Source organism: Podarcis filfolensis, assembly GCF_964270895.1.
Source record: "Podarcis filfolensis genome assembly, chromosome: 8".
In the NCBI taxonomy this organism is placed as follows: Eukaryota; Metazoa; Chordata; class Lepidosauria; order Squamata; family Lacertidae; genus Podarcis; species Podarcis filfolensis.
Window position 1 is genome coordinate 52,132,294 of NC_139611.1, and position 21,083 is coordinate 52,153,376.

The 21,083-nt window shown below is 48.2% G+C and overlaps 1 protein-coding gene across 7 annotated transcripts in view; it reads left to right on the forward strand.

The window, feature by feature from the left end:
• The window catches only part of PLEKHG4 (pleckstrin homology and RhoGEF domain containing G4), a 64,737-nt gene that overhangs the window by 37,628 nt on the left and 6,026 nt on the right, over positions 1 to 21,083 (forward strand). For all 7 annotated transcript variants that reach the window (XM_083624853.1, XM_083624849.1, XM_083624850.1 and 4 more), the window contains 12 exons: positions 130 to 345; positions 886 to 1,009; positions 2,754 to 2,847; positions 3,138 to 3,224; positions 5,448 to 5,564; positions 5,762 to 5,860; positions 6,533 to 6,681; positions 10,830 to 10,968; positions 11,902 to 12,024; positions 14,475 to 14,669; positions 19,273 to 20,045; positions 20,546 to 20,795. In XM_083624853.1, coding sequence (XP_083480979.1) covers positions 130 to 345; positions 886 to 1,009; positions 2,754 to 2,847; positions 3,138 to 3,224; positions 5,448 to 5,564; positions 5,762 to 5,860; positions 6,533 to 6,681; positions 10,830 to 10,968; positions 11,902 to 12,024; positions 14,475 to 14,669; positions 19,273 to 20,045; positions 20,546 to 20,795 — 2,366 coding nt within the window. The remainder of the gene's footprint in view (positions 1 to 129; positions 346 to 885; positions 1,010 to 2,753; positions 2,848 to 3,137; positions 3,225 to 5,447; positions 5,565 to 5,761; positions 5,861 to 6,532; positions 6,682 to 10,829; positions 10,969 to 11,901; positions 12,025 to 14,474; positions 14,670 to 19,272; positions 20,046 to 20,545; positions 20,796 to 21,083) is intronic.

Below are 21,083 nucleotides of genomic sequence, written 5' to 3' on the forward strand. Positions count from 1 at the left end.
TGATTCTCCTATGCAAAAGAGGCCTTAAGAGGAAAAAGCAACAATTTTATAACCCAAGCTTCACAGCCAAATACCCAACACAAAGTGGGTGATAGACCTATTCTTCTAGCATCACTTTTTCTTTTACAGAAGCCTCATTGAAATGGGTAGAAGAATTCAGCAGAGGAGGTGACCAAGTTAGGCTGGTGCCAGCTGATCATGGATCTATCTGGGAAGAAGGCTCAGCAGTGGCCACACACCAAGAATATCCCTTCGTTCCATCTGGTGGAAGTCAGCAAACTGTCCCCACTTCCATGAAGGATGTAAACTGGGAGGTGCTTAGGAGTGGAGTTGCCTGCCTGCCAGGTAATAAGCATGGCTCTTCATAGACTGTTGCTGAAATTCTATAGTCCATGTCTTCGGTCTTTGGGCTCTAGTCTTAAGTACTAGGTAGTAGTACTACTAGTAGTTTTCAAGTGGTGTTCCACATACTGCATTTGCATGAAAATCCTGCAAATAAAAGCACCCAAACCAAGTAATAGGAGAGAACTGTGAACTGCCTTTTTTAAAAGCAAGCGTCTTTCACATTTTCATCCTTCTACCCCACTAAGTCAGGTTAGTCTTGTTTAGAAGAGAGCCCAGGAAATCTTCTGTGTTGGGGTTCCAACAGAGACATCCTTTTGGATCAAAGGCCCAAGGTGAAACCCCCTAGGTGTTTTGTCCACTAAAAGGATTAGGAGCCACAGGTTATCTCATTAGAATAAAGTCTGTGTGTCTGCCTGCATTTTACCTGTCCAGGCGAATGGCCAATGGCCAACATTTCCCAAGGGCTTCCTGTGCGTGGAAAGAGCATAACTGTAATTCCTGCCCCATAGCCAGATTTAACCAAATCATCCTTATTCACAGGCACCAGAGACAAGTATGGACATGCCGTGGTCATCATCACAATGAGGAATACAATTTGGCTAAACCCACACTGCAATGCTAGTGAGCTGATGCGCCTCCTCCTGTACTTACGGAGTGTCCTCAGGTTTGTGGGATGACTGAGGAAGGGAAGAAGGAGAGAGTGACCAGAGCAGGAAGAAATGTTGCTGCACAATATATGTATCACACCAGTAGGCCTTCTAGTGTTTCCCGTTCTGCAGGCTGTATTTCTTCGCCATGTGTGCTGTTTGCAGAGATACTGTACTTTTGAAAATCAGGAGGCATTGGGGCCATCAAGCCCTGAGCACAGCAACTTAGTTAACCTTCAAGGTGGAAGTACTGTTCTTGTTGTTTTGCTAAAATTGCACTGTGGCCTACTTTACTGGGTAGTTGAGAGGATAAAAAAAAATGTTAACGTGCTTTGGCAAATTTTAAATGACATTACGAAAAGGAGTGCTCAAAAGAGAACATAGTATGTAAAGCCTATACAGTACATAGTACAGGAGCATGGATGACACTGTGCCTGGACAGCCCACCCAGGCAAGCCTGTCCCAGCAGAAACTCACACACTGGATTTGCCAAAGACTTGCATGTAGAGTCTAATGTGCACAGGCCAGAAAATCCTGGTTGTGTCCCAGATTCTTTTTTCTTTGATTTTTAGACTTACTTGTTTTTATATTACTTCAGACCTTGCCTAAGCACTACCCTCAGGCCAGCGGTTGACAGGCTAGAGATCTTCTTTATTACATTTAATTGCCTCATTTCCTCCAAGGAGCTCAAGGTTGCACTCATGATTCTCCATTTCCCCATAGGGAAGTTTTTAACATTTTATTATGCTTTTATATGTTCTGGAAGTCGCCCAGAGTGGCTGGGGAAACCCAACCAGATGGGTAGGGTATATTATTATTATTGTTGTTGCTGTTGTTATCATCATCATCATCATCATTATCATTATTATCATCACCACCACCCTGTGAGGTAGGTTAGGCTGACAAGACAGTAAGGTTAAAGGTTTCACTGCTTCAAGGTTCAACAGTGGAAATTTAATCCTGATCTCCCAGGTCTTAGCCCAGTTAATATCTCTCCACCTTATTCCATCTTTTGGGGAAAATGTGTAGAAGTGAGGAAGTTGGGGAAGGGGAATACTTTTCCCCCATAGGTCTGAAAATTTATCGGGTCTCTTACTAGCACCTTTAAAGCTAACCAATTCAGGCTGCAATCCTGTACATACTTATCAAGGAGCAATTCTCATGGAGTAGACAGTACATATTAGTATGATCCTTGGCTTGCTGTTGTCCACTAGACACAGGAAACTATGTTGGTCTGTTCCAGAGATTTGTGCTGGGTGGGGTTTTGTAAATAATCATAATAATCATAATAATATTGATGTGCTAAGTTAAATTTTAAATTCTAAGTTTCCTCAGAATTACAATAATTTACTATTACAATCCATGTTTAATGACATTTAATTAAATGTACTTTTATTTATTTCTTTAAATGTGCAGTTATTTAAAACGAAGATTAAAATGCCCTTATGAATGATTTAAAAGTGCCCTTTTGCAGTAGTTCTCTCCCCCCACCCCATGAACTTTCCTCAAATAAAAGCCCTGAGGACCAGTGTGGACAGTCAGCTGCAATTCCACTTGTACTGTGGAAGAGAAGGGCAATAATTGGGTAGTGCCAGGTTCCACCTGTCTAGAAGCACCCTTAGTGGTATAAGAAATAGGGCCAGTGGGTTGAGGGCTGTTTAGGGTTGCTGTTGCTGAGAGGCTATTGTCTGGAGTTGGGCGCTCTGGAATAGCTTGTATGAATTCTCAGCAATGAAGTATTCTCTTCTTTTTGACTTCCAGGCCCGAGTGCCAGGCTTTGGGCCTAACCATCCTAGTAGATGCCCGCCGATGCTCTCCAGTCCCAGCTCTCTTTAAAGCTTTAGCTGTTCTGCAGGTGAGGCCTTTGCTACCAACTCCTTTGTCTTTTCCTCTTCTTCCCAACCCCAAAGAGTGACCAGGGGAACCCGGTTAGAACAAGCAGGTGGCAGTGCCCATCAGGCCATCAAATTTGTCTCTTTCACTTTAAAAAAAGGAATGGCTTGTAGGAAGGCAGAGCAAAGTCTGTGCAAAGCAAACAGTCAAGAAAAGATCCTTGCCCAGCTGCTCATAAGACCAGACGAGACTTTGGACCAGAGCCAAAGCCAACAGCAGGGGCTCCTCCAATCTCTGTTTCTGCTCTTTCAGGATGCTGTCCCTCGCTGCATCCATGGGGCCCTGTTGCTTGTTGAGAAAGATATCAGTTTTCGATTGGAAAAACCAGCTTCTATACAGGTATGAGAGGTATTCACACACCTTTTTCATCTCTGAGCACTTCACTCTTTTACTCTCAGGCTTGTTTGCCTCTGCAATTCTTTGTTGCAAAATTCTGGGTAGTCTTATCTAGCACAGAGTTTGGATGTAGAGGGATTTCAACTTCCTTTTATTTTCCTTTATTTAGCTTCCAAGCTCAGTTGCAGGGAGACTTTAGAAAACGTGTTGGATGGACCTGTCTGTGTGTCATTCCAGTTTGCATGGACTGGCACACTGTGACTTTATATTTTTAACAAACCTGCTTCAATGACTACCTTTTATTTGGAGAGGTGTTTAACACTACACCACTCAAATAAAAGGAACTGCTAGGGGGAACAGCCCACTTTTCTGTAAAATGTTTTTTCCCTGTAGATATTTATCTGCTGCCTCCCAGTGAGAAGAAAAAGAGCGAAATATTTTTAATGGTTGTAGCCATTTTGAATTTCCCAAAATGCAAAAAGCACATAAGAACGGGGCTTTATAGGAAAAACAAAAAGGCTGCTCTGATTCTCTCTCTTCCCTTCCCACAAATTAATTTCACATTAGCTCCATGATACTGCTGAGACAAAACAGCTTATTTCAAAGCTGTTAAAGAAGCTCAAAAATTGTCCTTTTGGTTCAGCTGCAGCATTGATATTTGTTCCTCTGTGGCCTCTTGCAGTCCTCCAAATATAAAAGGTTATCTCCAGCTACATTCAACTCAACAGACCCATTGAAGTTAATGGATTTAAGTTAGTTGTGTCTGTTAATTTTAATTGGTTTACTCTGTGTAATACTTAGTTGGTGGTAACCAAAAGTTCAGAATAAAGCATGCAATCATAGTTTTTGTTTGTATGGGTTATTTTGGGTGAAGAATGTCAACTTGCTCCAGATCTGAACATATTTGTTTCAAATTACAAAAGTGTTTTGTGCCCAGTCACTTTTCATGACTTTTCCCTCTTTTAGGATGACAACCTGACTCTTTTGTGCATGATTTAGATTTCACATGACTTGAGCATGTGGAAAAGAACCAGCCTCTCAGGTTGAGAGAGCAAACCTGACAAGCAGAAGGCATCAACATGCCAATATGTCAGCTGAAAGGGAAGACAGCAATTAAACTAGGCGAGGAGGCTGGGGAAGGCGGGGAGATGTTCTCAGTGCTAGAGGAGAAATGGCTTAAGCCTTAAGCCAAGGAGGCTGTGGAAAGAAGGGAGAGCAGCAGAAGACACCAAACAAGTACAGTCGTACCTCGGAAGTCGAACGAAATTCGTTCCGGAAGTCCAGTCGACTTCCAAAACGTTCAGAAACCTGATTCTGATTAGCTGTAGAAAGCTCCTGCAGCCAATTGGAAGCTGTGGAACCCACGTTGGATGTTTGGGTGCCAAAGAACGTTTGCAAACCGGAACACTCACTTCTGGGTTTGTGGTGTTCAGGACCCAAAACGTTCGACTCACAAGGCGTTCGACTTCCGAAGTACGATTGTATTATCAATTGGACCAGATAAGGAGTGCTTTGTCATCACCAGGGGAAACCTGAGGGCATTGCTTCCCTTTTGTAACTCATGCCTGACCCTGGGTAGCTCCTCTAGTGCTGCTCTGCTGAGCTGCCACCAACCATCTGGTCATCTTGAGTTTCTGTTGTTGGGGGTTGGGCTGTGGCAGCCACCCTTCACCTGCCTTGATTTGTTAGTCTGTGTTCACTCCATGCACTTCTCTTTCATTCAAGGAAAATCTCAGGCTCTCACCAGGCTCTCACCATCCCTTGGCTCTTGGGACAAGTTTTTAACCCATGGTGACCAAGAATCACTCTGATCCTCCCTATTCCCTACTGCCGACCAAAGATAGAGGCAGAACATAACCACCATGGCTGGTAGCCCTTGATAGCTTTCCCCTCTTCTGTGAGCTTGTCATACCTCCTTTATAAAGCTAGCCAAGTTGTTGATCTTCACTGCCTTTTGTGGGAGAAAATACCGCAGCTCAGCTAGGTGCTGCTGTATGAAAAAGTCCTTTCTTTTCTCTGTCCTGAACCTTCCAATATTCCTCTCTTGTTGCCCTAATCTCTCTCCTCTCTGAACCTCTCCTGCAAATGCCTTATCCAAGATGCAGCACAGCTGGGAGGTATCGATGTGAAGGCCAGCAGGAGAGTCTGGGCCCAGTTCGCTGGCCCATTGGCCTAGCTCAGGGCTCTTTGCCTCAGCTTTGCACTTGCATGTTTGTTTCTCCTCAGTGGGAACTTCTCACCTCCATGAAATCCCTCCACAAGCATATCGAGGGGGGGCAGCTGCCCCTAGAATTTGACGGGGCCCTTCCGTATTGCCATCAGGACTGGCTGCGCTTTCGAATGGTGAGTGAGTGATGCTGACATCCAGGCCCAGTAATGCTGCCGCTTGGTGGTATAAGCAGCTTTGGCCATAGTCCAGACCAGTCTCTGGGGCCTCCCGTTGTTCCCCTCCCTAACCCAGGGGAAAACTGCTTGGTTTGGGAGCCTCAAGGAAGGAGGTAGGCTGTCAGTCAACTCTGTACTGCTTGCTGGCCTTTCAGCGCCTGGAGCACTTGCTGCATGGATGCGAAGATGCCGGCACCTTCCTCAGGGAAGCCATCCAAGCTGTGGAGTCCAGCAGCTGGCCAGAGAAAGCGGAGGTGAGTCTTCTGCTTCCTGTCTATAGAACAACCATCACTTGTTTCAAGAGTTTGAAGAGAAAGCAAGGGGAGGGGAGCACTGAGTAAATGACACAAACACTAACATTTACAATCACCCCAATGTATCATTATTATGTTTGGCCGCCATGGCCAGAAATGAAGGTCCGCTCCAGGAAGTAAAGAACAGTTGCCCAGAATGTATTATGGGAAGTGAATGGTGTGTCAGTCTTGAGCATCCCGGTGCTTCTTTCTTGCAGCAGAAATTTGCTGGGGAGGAGACCCTGGAGTGCCTGGAGACCTGGCCAGGCCAGCAGGCTTTGCAGCACAACTGCAGCAGAGAGCAGGGTGTAAGGAGGCAGTGCCCTCTGCCATGCCTTGTCGTCTTTTCAGTGTGAAACTTGGGTGCCTCTTGCTGCCTGTCGGCCTCAGAGCAGCCCCTACTTGTGTCAGGAAGGACGGAAAAGGACCAGTTGATCTCAGAGCAAAATAACTGGGTCTAAATCATCATAATATCTCAGCAAAGAGGGAGGATTCTCATCTTCTGTTCCCAGATCACTTTTAGGAGCTTGTGAGGGTGGGCAATTTTCTCAGGCTGCTTTTCATACTGGCTAAGAAAAACATTTGATTGTAAATGCCCTGAGCAGGGTCTGTGTGCTTTTCTTGGTTTCTCAGGAGGCTGATGCTTTGCTGAAGAGCTACAGGCAATTAATGAAGACTGTTCTTGATGATAGACGGCTGGTCAGGTTGCAGCTGGAAGGAGGGGCGCTTCTTGCTCGCCTGAGGAAAGAAGAGTCCTGTGTTACTCTGACGGAGGACTACAGGTGAGTCTACAGGGAAACAGAGAGTGGGGAGGGAGGGTGGCCAGGAGAAAAGCAGGAAGGATGGGTGTGCTGTGAAAGGCCCCCAAGCACACAAGAACTGCCACTCTGTCCCCCTAATGCATGAAGCCATAGCGGCTCTGGCAATTCAGATTCTGCCCCCAAATTAAAATTAAATGATGCCCATAAATAACAATGACTCATATTAAAATATTTTACTATCTAATGCTTATCCAACCTTCCCTCTGAGGAGTTCAGAGTATGGTACGTGGTGTTTTATCCTCCCAACAACCCTCTGAGAAGCTTAGCCTGAGAATGACTTGCCCATAGCTCTTCAGTGAGCTCCAAGGGCAAGGAGGGATGCAAGCTCTAGTCCTTTATCCACCATGTCACACTGTTTTGTGAGTGACATGTTTGAATGATTCAGTGATGGAATGCTTTTTGTTTATTTGCATAGAGGTGCTCCGTTTGCACACTCTTCATACCACTTCCCAGGCAGGCCCTAGCTCCTCCCTCTGCAGCTTCCTTGGGTGGGAGGAGAAGAGCCTCTGGCTCTGCCTGCTGGAGGTTCTCCCCCTGCCCTGGGACTCCAGGCTATGAGGAAGGGAGAGCTGCCTGTCTGCAGCACAGCAGCAGGTCTGCTGATCTGGACTCTGGAGATTTGGGCAGGGATTTGTTGTGCGCACGCACAAGCGTGAGAGGCAAAAATGTGCTGTGTTGTTCAAGTGACGGCCTGCAGAATCTAAATGCCCTCTTGGGGCTGGTCCACATGTCTGCTTGTCCCATGCCTAGAAAGCATGGGTTTGCGTGGTTTTCTGCTTGTTCCGTGCTTTCTAGGCACAGATCTGAGCAGTTTTGTGTTTGCCCCATTGCTTCCCCCCGCCCCCGAAAACCACTCTTCAGTGCTAAATCAGAATAAATAGCAACCCGTAGAAAATCCAATTGCCATTTGTTCCAATTCAGCACTAAACCATGGGTTTTCCTGAGGGAAAGCGGGGGTGGGGGGAGGAAGTGTGGATAAGCCCTTAGTCTCACATTAGTACTTTGAATACTTCTGAACTTGGGGTGTGGCTGCACAGACCAGTCCTTCTATTGATGTGCTTTCAGAAAGGGCCTCTCGCCACTAGCAGGGCTGGATCATGCCTGCTCAGGGGGACAGGGAGGAAGAACATCGGCTTTCAGCAGTATACAGGACTAGCAAAAAAAAAAGTTCTTGATGGATTGCCTGCTGCTTCTTGTGTCTGTAACAGTGTAATGCAAAATAGGTCTCCCCTACCCGTCTGGCTCCTGTGGGAGGATCACATGTACAGACTTGGGGGTCCCTTGTCACCCTGCCTTTATTGATTTACTCAGATTCATGACAAAGACCTTGGCTCCTGGCTGCCTTTACCTTGCTGTTGAACCAGTTTGTTGTGTTTACCTTACCTTTCTGCCTGTTGTAAAGCTCCACTCCAGTTGCACTCAGGTCTTGTTTGCAAGATTCCCACAGGCATCTGGTTGGCCACTGTGAGAACAGGATGCTGGACTAGATGTGCCACTGGCCTGATCCAGCAGGCTTTTCTTAAGTATGCAAATACCAAATCAGCTCTTTGTACCAGTGCGCTTTTCCAGCAGTGCTCTGGGGCGTCTGCAGTAAGCAAGCTCCAATGACCCAAGCAATGAGCCAGGGCTTTCCTTTGGCGGTACTTTCCATGACACTTGAACGGAAGTTCAGGGCCCTTCCATATGGAAGGTGGTTGGCTTTCCTCCAGCAATCAGAATCCAAAAGCAGGGATGGGGAATCTTCTTCAGACAGAGGGCCACATTCCCTTCTGGGCCACCTTCCAGAGGCCACATTACAGTGGTGAGTGGGACTAGAGGCAAAAGTGGGCAAAGCAATGGGGGTGAATTTGTTTTACCTTTATACAGCCATCTAGTTTCTGTTCATGCATACATCATGCAGACAAAGAAAGAAGTACCGGTATTAAATGAGTTCATTCTACTCAGGCAAAAGCAGTACTGGTGGGTGTGGCTCAGGAAGGGGCGTGGCCTGGAGAGAGTCCTGTGAGCGAGTGGGGGGGGCCCTCGGACCAGAGACTCCACATTTCTTTGCTGAAGGAGATGCCTGGAAGTGAACCAGAAGCCAAAGGCTGTAACCTTTCCTCATAAGGGAGTTGCTCCACCCTCTTGATCATTTTGAACCTTTTCACACCCTATAATATCCTTTTTGGGGTGAGGTGAATAGAAATGTACACAGTCTTCCTGGTGTGGTTGCACTATAGGATTGCATAATGGGGCATTATTATGCTGGCAGTTTTAGTTCCAATTTCTTTCCTAATAATGACCCCTAGCATAGAATTAGCCCTTTTTCACACTGTTGGCCGCACACTGGGTTGACATCTTAATTGAGCTATCCACTGCAACCTTATTTATTGAATTTATTTATTGAATTTATATCCTGCCCTTCCTCCTTAAAACAGCCTTTGTTTTTAGAATCATTTAATTGTAGAGTTGAAAGGAACCCTGGGGGTCATCTAGTCCAACCCCCTGCAATGCAGGAATCTCCTGGTTAGTCACCTTCAGCTCAGAACCCAAGAGAGCTGATGAAGCCCCGCTTAGCTGACAAGTAACAAGCTGTGCAGCAACAACCCTGCTGCCCTCAAGAGAGTTCCAGGCCATTCTGCCAACACTTGGATCACCCCCACTTTGTATGCCTGGGCTCCCACCTGGGCTGTCCTAAGGCTGCCAGTTCCCTCTGATGCTTTTGCATGAGTGATGGCCTAGCTCTGCCTGTCGCTTGGCTCTGACCTGGTTCAGCCTGGGAAGGTCTCCTTCCAGTCTGTGGCTTGCCTTGTAAGGGCCTGTGGCCATGCTCAGGCACTGTGGGTGGGCTCAGAAGACTCTGAAGACTAACTTCCATGGGGCAGAGAGCTCTCCCTGCCAGGGCTAGTGGTGATAAGACAAAGGGCTTGCCCCCTGCTGGCCTGTATTTGAGACGCTGGCTTTGAAGACATTCCTCTTTCCGCTAAGAGTGCCTGCATTTTCCTTTTGAAATTGAGTGAGTTCAGTTTCCTTATTTCTCAAGCACCCCCACCAGCCCTTCAATGAGAGAAAGAGCCTTCAGCCTGGTAAGGAAATCTCCCAAAAGGAGTCCTGCCAAAAGCAACTTTCAGACACAGGAGTCTAAAATTACCCTGGAATCACACAAGACATTTGTTGGCACTTGCTGTTGGAACCTTCCCCCCACCCCCCTACAAAGTAACATTGGCCAAGGAAAACAGATTCCGGTGGGGAGGGGGAGGCTCTAAACCCACTTCAAGCGTCTCCTTTTTGTTGTAGGCCTGCTTGAATCTGGTGATTTGATCTGGAAAGTATGTGTGGGGTAACCTCCTTTACTGAGCTCAGCACAGGCGGCAAGGCATACTGGCGCTCTGCCATCCTAAACTTTTTGCCCCACTGCTCCGCTTACCAGATCCTTCTTCAAGGCTTTGAGCACAGCCTAGGGAAGGCCCCTTTCGGCTGGCTGTGACTGCTGCCTCCTGCACAGCACAGAGCAGAACAGGCAGCCGTTGGCTGTGTTTGCCCCAGATTGGGGTGAAAAGGGAAGATGAATTCATTGATTGGATGAGCTTCTGGACCAGGAAAGGTCTCTGTGCAAGCTTGCCAGTCATCTTGTCAGCAGGAGTAATGGGTGGTGGGGGTGGTAGCAGTTGTGGCAGTGCAATCAAAAAAGTGTCCACACTACCTTCTCCACCTACACTAGTTCTCAGATATTTAGATGTTTCCAGGGCAGACTGAGATGCTGCTGGGTGTGAAATGAACTTTGAGGCAGCCTGGCAAGCCATGCAGCCATTCACAAGGAGAGCTTCCTTTCCCACTCCCACAAATCCAACCAGAAGAGAGGACACCAGCAGCTGCTTGGTGCATCCTGATCAGAAGGGAAGTGAAGCTCTTGGAGGGCAGTGGGACATTGGCATCTGTTCTCTGCCCTGCCACATGGCTGTGCAATGAGCTGGTGCCCTCCTCTGTCACCCCATCACCCTCCAATGTCCTGGAATCTTGGGCCTTTGTTTGAGTCACAGCATCTCAGGGATTTAAGCAGTACCCACAGTAGCAGGTTGTAAGAAACTGGAACTCCAGCTGATGATGCCTGGGCCATGCTTCCCTTTCAGAGATGCGCTGGAGGCAGCTGTTGCGCTTTACAATGGAGTGGACGAGGGCATCCATCAGCTGGTGATGATGTCAAACAAGCGCATCCAGGCCCTGGAGCTGGTGATAGACTTTGGAGCCTTTGAAGAAAGCTTCCGGGAGGTTTGTTGACATTTTTCTGGCAGCTCAGATGGATTTACAACCCAATCCTTTTAACTGCTGTGCTGGCCAACTATGCACAGTCAGGCTCAGGGGTTGGTGTTGACAGTGAAGCAGAACGTCCACTAAACAGCACCTGGGATGGCTGAAATTAAATCTTGACGGGGCTGAAATAGTGGTGATTGGCAGGCCTTGGGCCAATGGGAGTTTCTTTCACCTCCTTTGGCCACTTAGTCTTGTAGCCTGGGGTGAGGTTAATTGGGTGTGATCCATCACTGGAGCAGGTTAACACCACTTGTTAAGAAGGCTCTGGCATTTTAGAGATTGGTAGATATATGTTCATTCTGCATCCTGTTTGGACTCATGCTTTCTGTTATTGGAAGAGCAGTGGGACAAGGCCTTTCCCTGGGGCTTGGCAGGTAAGGCTCCCAAAAATGTCCACAATATAAGGACTGTGCTAGGAGCATGAGCAGCAGCATCTAGGAACTCCAGGAGCAATGTGAAGTGCCACAATTGCACCGTCCCTGGAGTCAAGAGACCTCATACTCAAAAGTGTTGAGCAAAGAGCTCCAGAGCCCGCCCTCTGTCGTGACAAGCATGGATTTACTCATTCTAAGTATTTTTATGTAGCCAAGTTCTCAAGGCAGCTTACAACACAAAACAGGATAAAAATAAACAACATGAAAAGAGATCAAAATCTGAAAGTAGCACAGAATCACATGGCAGAGATTAAAAATAATAATAATCTAGAAGGCTAAATGATTGAGAGGAGAGGTGATTCCCTTAAGTGGGAGGTGGAGGTGGCACCACTCTTTCCCTGGTAGACCAAAGGGCGGGGTGACTCCCATTCTTTCCAGGAACAGGAGTGTGTGGTTTTGCTCTCTGAAGGCGGAGAGGCTTCTTCTTGGCCTTGATCTACCTTTTTGCCTCTTGCAGGTCAGCAGATGGATGGAGAATGTTGGTCAAACACGGCTCACGGAGCTGAGTGAGCTGGATGGTTCTTTGGAGGTCTTGCTTAAAGCACAGAGGCAGTTCCAAGACTTTGAGCTCGTTGCAAGTGTAAGTCCTCTCCCGACACTCTCCACGCAAATCCACAGGCTGGCTGCTTTGTTTAGAGGCAAACACTTTTTCATTAATATATCATATTCCAAGGCTGAGCAGTGACATGAAAAGAGGTTCTGGGGCTAAGCCCTGAAGAACCTTGGCTCAAAGAAAACTTGCATTGTACATTGGTTGTGCCTCAGTGAACTTTAGGATCTGCAGGCAGGACTCTGCATGGGCAACTGCAGTGGGTCCTCACTGGAGACTGGGAGTCTCCTGATTTTTATATGCATATGTGCACATACATACCTCAGAACCAGTGATGGAAAGATCTGTCCACTTTAGCTTTCTCAGGGTTTATCTGCACATCCATTTGTTCCATGTTCTTCTGCTTGTCACAGTGCAGATTAGTACTGCCACAAGTTTTGTGCGGGATTCTGTGTTCCCATGCCACATCTTCCTCCATGCTATTTCAAGGAGGCATCTCTGAAAGAGGCGAAAGAGGAACACTCGCACAATGTGCCACAAGGGAAAATGAGTGTTTTTCTGTTCAGGTGCCCAAAAAAGGATTGGATCAGAAGGGGAACAAATTTCTATTTGGCTTAAAGGGGTTTTTCTTTTGTTCCAACACAGCAATAAAAAGCATGGCTTATTTTGGGGTTTTGTTTTGTTTTGCATTTCTACATTGGGATATAAATGAAAAGCTTTTGGACAAGTGTTACTGATTTGATGCAAATTCTAAGAAACCGCAGGGCAAACGGAAGTGTGAACAGGCCCTTACTTTGTCATTTTTCCAATCTCAGATTCAGTTCTCCACATTTCTGCAGCAATTTGCATTAAAAAAATATTAATGGACATTCTTCAACATTTAGTGCAAATATATCCTAATAAATACATTATTAAATGCAGTTTAGACTAATGCACACATTTTTGTGAGCGATTTCTTTTAACAAAATGCCCTTTTGTATGTTATTTTTTACTAATATAGTCCACATTTATGTGCCCTTTCTCCTCATATATGCATATATGTAAACACTGATTGGAGAACTGCAGCACAACATTTAGATAAGTGTGAATGTCAAAGGATTGTTCTGTGTTTCAATTCTCATAACAATTTGGAAACTGCAGGTATGATTGATTTGGCTTTAAATGTCAACTGAATCAAATTTCTTCTCCATTGCTGCTCAGAACTCATATTTTTTTCCTTCCAACAGTGTTGGAGTGGAAGTTGTAGGACACCATTCCCCCTCCCTTACTCCAGTTTGTATTGCAGTGTTCTCAGAGATTTTGCTTGCGATGGCACTGAAGACTCTTGGCAGCAGTTAAAAGGGCTGTTGTGAATGTCATGAGATTTTGACAAACATTCTAACTTCTAGTAGAACTGAGAAAAAAAATACAGTAAGAGTAAGCAGCTGTGCAAGCAACGGTAAGCAATGCTGCGCAGCTAGATTCAGCAGGAGAAACAGTAATAAGACGTTAGAGAGGACGTTTGAACAATATAGAGGAAACTATGCACTCTAGCCAAGTGATAAGAGAGGTTACATCACCACCTACTGTTAGAGCAGGCCAGTTACACCCTTAGTCGCCTTTGACTGTACTTAACCATCCAGGGGTCCTTTACCTTTTTACCTTACACCCTTAGTAACTTGTCTCTCCAACATTAACCCCTGAGAGCAAGAAAAAAACCAGCTATCGAATACTTGCAAATAGTCTTCTGAAAGGGAAATGAGAAGTACGTTAAGGAGGGATTGAAACCTTCAAAAGACTTCCCCCTAGCGGGGAAACTAGGAACTGGGGCTGAAGTGCAGCAGAACTTGGAGCTGTGGGGCAGCCAAGCCAGCACTAGGAGAACAGAGCAAGCGAGGCAGTGAAAAATGTCTTGGGGACAGCTCTCGTCTCTATTCAGGAATGGAGGTTTCCCCTGCATTTGCAGGCCCTATGCCTGGGTGGCTTAGCTTCTTGTGAGGAGGAAAGATGAGATGGATTTTGGCAGGAACATTTCTTGCCTGCAGTGCTGTGGGATATACACACTGGCTGCCTCTTATTTTTCTTTGTCATGTACCCCCAGTCCTCCACACACATGCACATTGCTAGGCAAAGGGCCCATAGTGCTCCCCTGATCTTCAGGACTACAACTTCCATCATCCCTGATCTTGGACATCTAGGGCTGTTGGGAGTTGTAGTCTGGAAAGGCCACTTTCATGCATCTCTGTCCCATGTTGAGACCCCCTCAGCTCAACCCACCTGGTCTTTGGCCACATTTTACAGCCTTTCCAGAGGTTGGTGAGTCATGATGATTCCACCAGGCAGGCCTATATGACCAGGGCTGGTCCTCATGCCAAGAAAGGTCCCAGGACCACATTGGAATAGTCAGCTTAATCAGCCTTCAGGATCTTTGCAACACCAGGAGAAGCTGCATGTATCCGCCAGAGGCGATGCAATGATTTGCTGTTGGGCTTTGTTTCCAGGAATATTGCCGAAGGGGTTGGGAATCTCTGAGAGAGATGAACAAGTGGGAAGATGCTTCTTCTGCTGAGCTGCACACAGGGTGTCGTGTCAAGTTGCAGATGTACAGAACCCAGTTCCAGAGGTTCTGCAACCAACTGGAGGCCAGCAGGAGCCGGATAGGCCAGACCATCAAGCTGTATGAATTCTTTGACCAGGTGAGTTCTGTAGAGGGAGACAGATGTCCCCTAATGTAACTTCTGTTCAGATTCACTGCCATGCTGTGGCTTGCACTCTCTCTCTCGGTGTCTTAGCATACGGCATTTATTTGCCACAGCAGAAGTTGAGCTTAGTCATGGATCCTTGTTTGGATGCTTTTTAGCCTGAAAGCAATCACAGCGAGACTTTGAGTATGAAAATAAGAGAGCTATGTTTATTATAGGACATGCATGCTTGATAGCTGGAATTGGGAACTCTTTCCTAAGGGCTCATTTACACTTCCTTTGACCTGCCACTTTCCCCTGCAAAAACCTGTGGCTTAGCACTGAACCAGAACAAAGGGCAACTGGGTTTTCTGCACATTGCTCTTTGTTCCAATTTTGTGCGAAAGAGCGGGCTTTCCAGAGGAATGAAGCAGGACAAAGGCAAAACAGCTACGACCTGTGCCTAGAAAGCCGGAGACAATCAGAAAATCACTTGGACTGTCTAGACACAGGACAAGCAGAAGTGTGGACGAACCCATACCCATGCCATCTTACTGGCCTTAATAAGCTGAGTTGCATCCCAGCACTTCCAACAGGTTCAACAAAAGTCAGGCAGCTGACGCCCCTTCCCTGCTTCAAGAGAGATTTGGGACAAGAGGTCATATTCTGTGTCTTGGCAAGTGGCTGGGTGGCTTTGAGGCTTCTCAGAAAACAGTCCTAATTTCTGTACTTAAAAAAGAAAAAGCAACATTCTTTGCCAAAGAATCACAGGTTACATTCCATAGTTCCTAATTCCAGTCATGGAAATGCATATGTCACTCACAGAGGCTTGATTCTTCTTGGCTGAATGTGTGAACTAACTGCCTTTGTTGAAAGTGATGGCATTTGAGTCCTGCCAGTAAAGTTTGATCTGTGGCAACTCATTCACCTGTACAAGCCACCACTGGTCGGCAAGCAGTTCAAATTCCTCAGGTTGGGGGTAGGTTATAATAGTAGTTGTTCTAAGTTCCTGGAAAGAATGGGAAACTGTGTATCTCCTATAAGCAAGGACAAAAGAGCACCAGGCACCCCTGTGAGGAGGTGGGTTGGGGGTGTTTGGGTTGTTTTGGTGCCTGTCTCTGTAAGAGCTTTTTTGCTTAGGCGCAGTAATGGAGTGCTGTCCCTCACAGGCCCTGGAGCCTCTCCTCCTCCCCCCACTCTTGTGCTGACTCCAACCCTTTTCTCCAGCACCCCCACCTGCCCCCTTCTTCCATCTGGCACTTCAGCAGGGAGCATTTGCCTGTGAATAGGCTGGCTCTTTGACTGGAGCCCCCTCATTGGTTACTTTTGGGATTGGCTTTGGCTTTGGCTGCAGAGGAGGCAAGAGCGGGACTTCCATTGGGCTTTGCGCTTTTGGTGATTCACTCTGTGCTACAGAGCCTCTTGGCAGAAGGATGAAGGTATGCTGGAGCTTCTTTCCTTTGTCTTGCAGGGGGTTCATTTCTGAGGGGATACCATTTTTCTCTCTATCTGCTTGCGGGTGTCAGTAGGAGAAGAAAAGAAAGGAGACGCAGCCTCCCATGCAAAGTTAACCCAAATAGGAAGCAGAGGGGCTTGTTGTCTTTGGGGGAGTGTAGAGTTCACCCAGGATGCGGGAAGGCCTCCCCCCACTTTTTTTCCCCAAACTCTTGCCTTTTTTCTTGGCTGGTCAATTTCTTGTCTGTGATGAGGGAAGGCAAAGAGGGAGAGGCAGCTGGCACCCAGGAACAATCATCCCAACTTTGACTGATAGAAAATGCTCTCCCTTGAAATTAGGGGTGGGGAACTTGTGACCTTCCAGATGTTGCATGGCCAATGATCAGAGATGGCGCTGGGGCCTGCAGCCCAACAACTTCTGGAGGTCCACAGGTGTTCCCTCTGTCTCAACATGAAAGGCTCAGGGCAGGCTATCTGCGCTTTCTTTTGCACCAAGTATATAGATACTAAAAATATTTCCTAGCCAAGCATTGTCTTTGTTAATAAGTAAAAATATAAGGAGGCCTTTGGGTGAAGTATCAGTGTGGAACTCTGTTTGCTGGTGTATCTGCATGAGTAAAAGGAGAGGATGGGGACCACAAAAACTTCCTAGGCTGTCCTTGTGCTGACCTGTTGATCCTGCTTCTGTGTTAAACTGCTACTCTAAGGGCTGCTGACCTCACATCCTCTTCACCTTCCTCCTCCCAACTAAACATTAGGAAAAATGGTCTAACAGTAAGAGCTGTCCAACAGAGAAACAGGCTGCCTCGGATGGTAGACTCTCCTTCACTGGAGCTTTTTAAACAGAGGTTGGGTGGCCGTCTGTCAGGAATTATCTAGCTGTGATTACTGCATTGCAGTGGGTTGGATTTGATGACCCTCAGGATCCCTTCCAACTCTGTGATTCTTATCTCTTTTGTGCCACGGAAACTGGAGACAGGGAGCATCAGAGTTGCAGATGCAGCCTGGGCTTGCAGATGATTTTCCAGGCCCAGCTGGAAATGCATGTCTAATGAGGGAGCCTGGACACATCCCCTGCTCAGCCTGCTCTGTTCAAAGTGGCAGACACCAGACTCTTGGCATCTGCTCTTCTTTTCAGCCCACAACCCCCCCCCCACTTGGGGGCTGGCCTTGGAGTTCTCTGCATGTCTGCAGTGGGACCAGTATTGTGAGCACAGGACTGGACATACCAAGGATATGCAGAGTTCTTTCATGAAGGCACTTTCTCTTGTAGGCCATGTTTTATTAGTCCCTTGTGTGGGATGCTGTCTCAGGCTGTAAAGGCCAGCCACTGGCTGGGAGATTATGGACCCCCCCTCCCCACTGCATCCTTTAAGCTCTACATTTATGAGCTCTATTGTGTTCAGGGTGGGGGCGGGGCGGTATATGCGATCACACTTTCAGTGCTGTTTGCTCCTGCAAAAGTTTTGAGGTGGGCAGACTGCTCAGTATGCCCTGTAGCTTCCTGTGGAAATCTTGTGACACAAATGTTCTGGGTGGGGGCGTTTCTGATCTACTTTTGCAGTGCTGCCCTCTAGACAACAGTACCAAAGCAACACTTGGGAAAGCGTTACAGAACAGTTAATAAAGTGGAATAATACGTGGACTCTCCACATATGCTACAGAATGCACTCCCATCCTCCCAAAATACCCACTACAGTCTGGCAACCAAGATGGCATTCATGAGGACCTAAGCCCTGCTCAGCACTCCTTACTTTGTTTCTGGCAGGCTTTGGCCGCACTGTGCTCTGTTTCCATCTCCCACTTACATTTATTCAGAATCTGGTCCAGACTAGAACCAACCAGGCCTAACCTGGGAGAGGGGGTGAGGAACAACGAAGCCAATCATTTGAATGGACGTGGGAGAGGCCGCACTGAAGCAGAAGAGACAGCCATAGGCTACTGCATTTCTCACCATCATGAGCCTCCAAAAGCCTTTCTTGGAAATTGACAAAAGGGGGTCACTTTTACTGGGATGTGAGGCAATGTTCTGCACTAGCTCTCACTTCGGAGTTGGTTGCAGGAGCAATCTTTGTTCCAATGCAGTTATGTCCAAATTGCGGCGTGCAGGGGGTCATGTTCTGCATTCACAGCTTGCCCACTTGTGCCATTCCTTCAGGCTGCATCCCTCCTTTGGCTTAGCCCTAGCCCTACTCCAGATCTGCCAGAACTCTCCACATTCCCTCTGGGGACAGTTGTTTTCAGTTTGGGGCTGAGGCAGGGGTAGGCAACCTAAGGCCCGTGGGCCAGATGCAGCCCACTCGCCTTCTAAATCTGGCCCGCGGATGGTCCAGGAATCAGCGTGTTTTGACATGAGTAGAATGTGTGCTTTTATTTAAAATGCATCTCTGGGTTATTTGTGGGGCATAGGAATCCGTTCATTCCCCCCCCCCCAAATATAGTCTGGCCCACCAGCCCACGGCTGAAAAAGGTTGCTGACCCCTGGGAGGATTCTATACACACAAGGCGCCCTCTGGTGGCTCCCTCTGACTACACCCCCCCAACACATACTGCTTTCTTGGTGGTGGTGGTGGAAGAGGGGGATACCTCTCTGGAATAACTCCCCACAAATCTATTGTTGGGCAGAGTATTGGTGGGTGTGGGGCATTTTGGGACTGATCCTGTCACATTGATCTTCCCACTACAGGCAGCAGGCCAATGCACCCCCAGCACTTTGCTTGAGGGCCTTTTCCAGTCTTGTGTCTTTGCTGTCTACGAGTCAGCCAGTGCCCCAGTCCTAGCCGTCCATGTGATACTTGACACACATGATTGCGCACACAAGATTCTAGAGAAAAAGATGAAAATGGAGCAGGAGAGAAAAGGTGGGGTGGGGGGGCAAAGGAAGGCACATGGAAAAGCTTGATGTGGCTTGCAGACTGTGGACAGAGGAGAGGAGGGCCTTCCCCAGACAGCTCCAAGCGCCGCATTTCCTGGGAAGGGCCTGAGCAAGCCAAGCTGCTGCAGCCTCCATCGCAGCCTGGCAGCCGTGCTTGGCAGTCAGTCAGGCTGGTGGCAGGGCCTAGCCTCAGATAGAGAGCCTCTTGTTGTGGCCTAGCTGCAGAGGTCTGTGGACCCCACCCACCCTCCCTCCACTGATCGCTTTTTCCTTGTCCCACCCCTACAGGCCTACGAATGGGCATTGGAGGGCATGCGCCACCTTTCCAGCATCAGCACAGAGGAGGGCAGCTCCCTTGAGGATTGTGCTTCGGCTCTCAGGAGCCTGGAGAGTTACAAGAGACAGCACCCAGAAATCAGTAGTGCCAGATTCCAGGAGATGAAGGAGCTGGCATGCCAGCTGAAGAGCAGCCGTGCCCTGAAGCAATGGCAGCTAGCCTGGTCCAAGTGCCAGGAGACCATGCTGGGCTTTGAGATGAAGCTGGAAGCTGCCCTGAGGACCAAGAGTTCTCTGTGCCCTCCTGACTTGAAGCCATCGCCTGAGGGAGAGCTCAGCCAGGAGGGCAGGCTGCCTTTGGAGGGGCCACTCCCCTTCCGTCTCCCTGGGTGGACTGGGGAGCAGGTTGTGCTCCCAAGCCAGGTCATTCCAGAGGCTTCTAAGAAGGAGAAGGTCACCCTGGAGAGCATTGTGGAAGTCCTGGAGGCTAGACCCTCCCGCCCCTCCACCCCAGCCTCTAGCCAGCAGCCGTTCCCCAAAAGGCCCCTGAGGAAGGCCCAGAGTTTTGACCTGCCCTGCACAGAGGGACTGCGCTCTGGCTGCCAGCGGACTCTGAGTGAGCCAGCCCGTTACGGCAACACCGGCGTCTTCATCAAGGGGCTGGAAGTGAGCAGTACTGAGCATGTGGCCCGGCAACACCTTGGCCCAACCAGTTGGGCACCTGGCGGCTTGCAAGCGGAGCAGAGGATCAGCCTCTCCATACCAGAGGCAAAGAGCTTGGGCAGGTAGGTATGGATGAGGTTGGAGTATCACCTGCTAACAAGTGGGGCTGTGGGCAGATCCAGTCAGAAGCCTGTTTAACAGCCAGTCCCTTTGGGACTCCTCATTCAGGGAGGTGGGTGTTCTCAGCTTGTCAACAATCTACAGCCGGGCAGTTAAAGTGGAGTAGCACCAGCATAAGTTTGTAGCGTAGATGTTCCCTGTTATTTAATTCTGGGGAGGGAGAATGGATCAGCAGGGGGAGTCAGCTGGCAGAGCAGTTGGCAGCTTAAGCATGGAGCACTGTTCAAAAAGGCAAGAAGAAACTGGTGGGGTTGGAGAGACATCTTTTTGGGCAGATGCAAATTTAAAATGCTTCAGGGATGTGTTTTTATCTGCAGCCATTGGGGAAGAGCTTGTTTTTCCAAGCAAGCTGGTAGGCTCTCCCTCTGGCTCCACAGACCTCGAAGAATCAAGGCGTCTTCTCACCATCCTCCAACTTTGGTCCTGGCTTCCTCTCTTGCAGCAAACTGCGGCACATCATTGAGGAGATGGTGATGACTGAGCAGGAGTACGTCCGGTCCTTGCGCTACATCATTGAGAGCTACTTCCCTGAGATGGAGCGACTGGACCTGCCCCAAGACCTGCGGGGGAAGCGGAGCGTCATTTTTGGGAACCTGGAGAAGCTCTACGACTTCCACAGCCAGTACTTCCTGCGGGAACTGGAGAACTGCTGTAACCACCCGCTGCGGGTCAGCCACTGCTTCCTGAGACATGTAAGGGGCCTGGAGAAACTCGGGCAGGGCTGGGGAGGGGCTGGTTGCAGGGAACTTTGGTAGGTGGGCAGGCAGGCCTCAGGGTAAGGATTAGGGCTCCCAAAGGGAAATGCCCTTGAAATGCCCGTCCACAACACCAGTGTTTCTGGCTCTAGGCCCAAGGACCACTGCAGGAGCGGGAGGGAGAGGGAGAGGTGGTCAGGCAGACGAACAAGGCCTGCTGAGAGGATTTTGCAAAGGGGAACAGGATAAAGGAGAGTCAGCAGGAGCACAAGCTGAAGGCCTCCA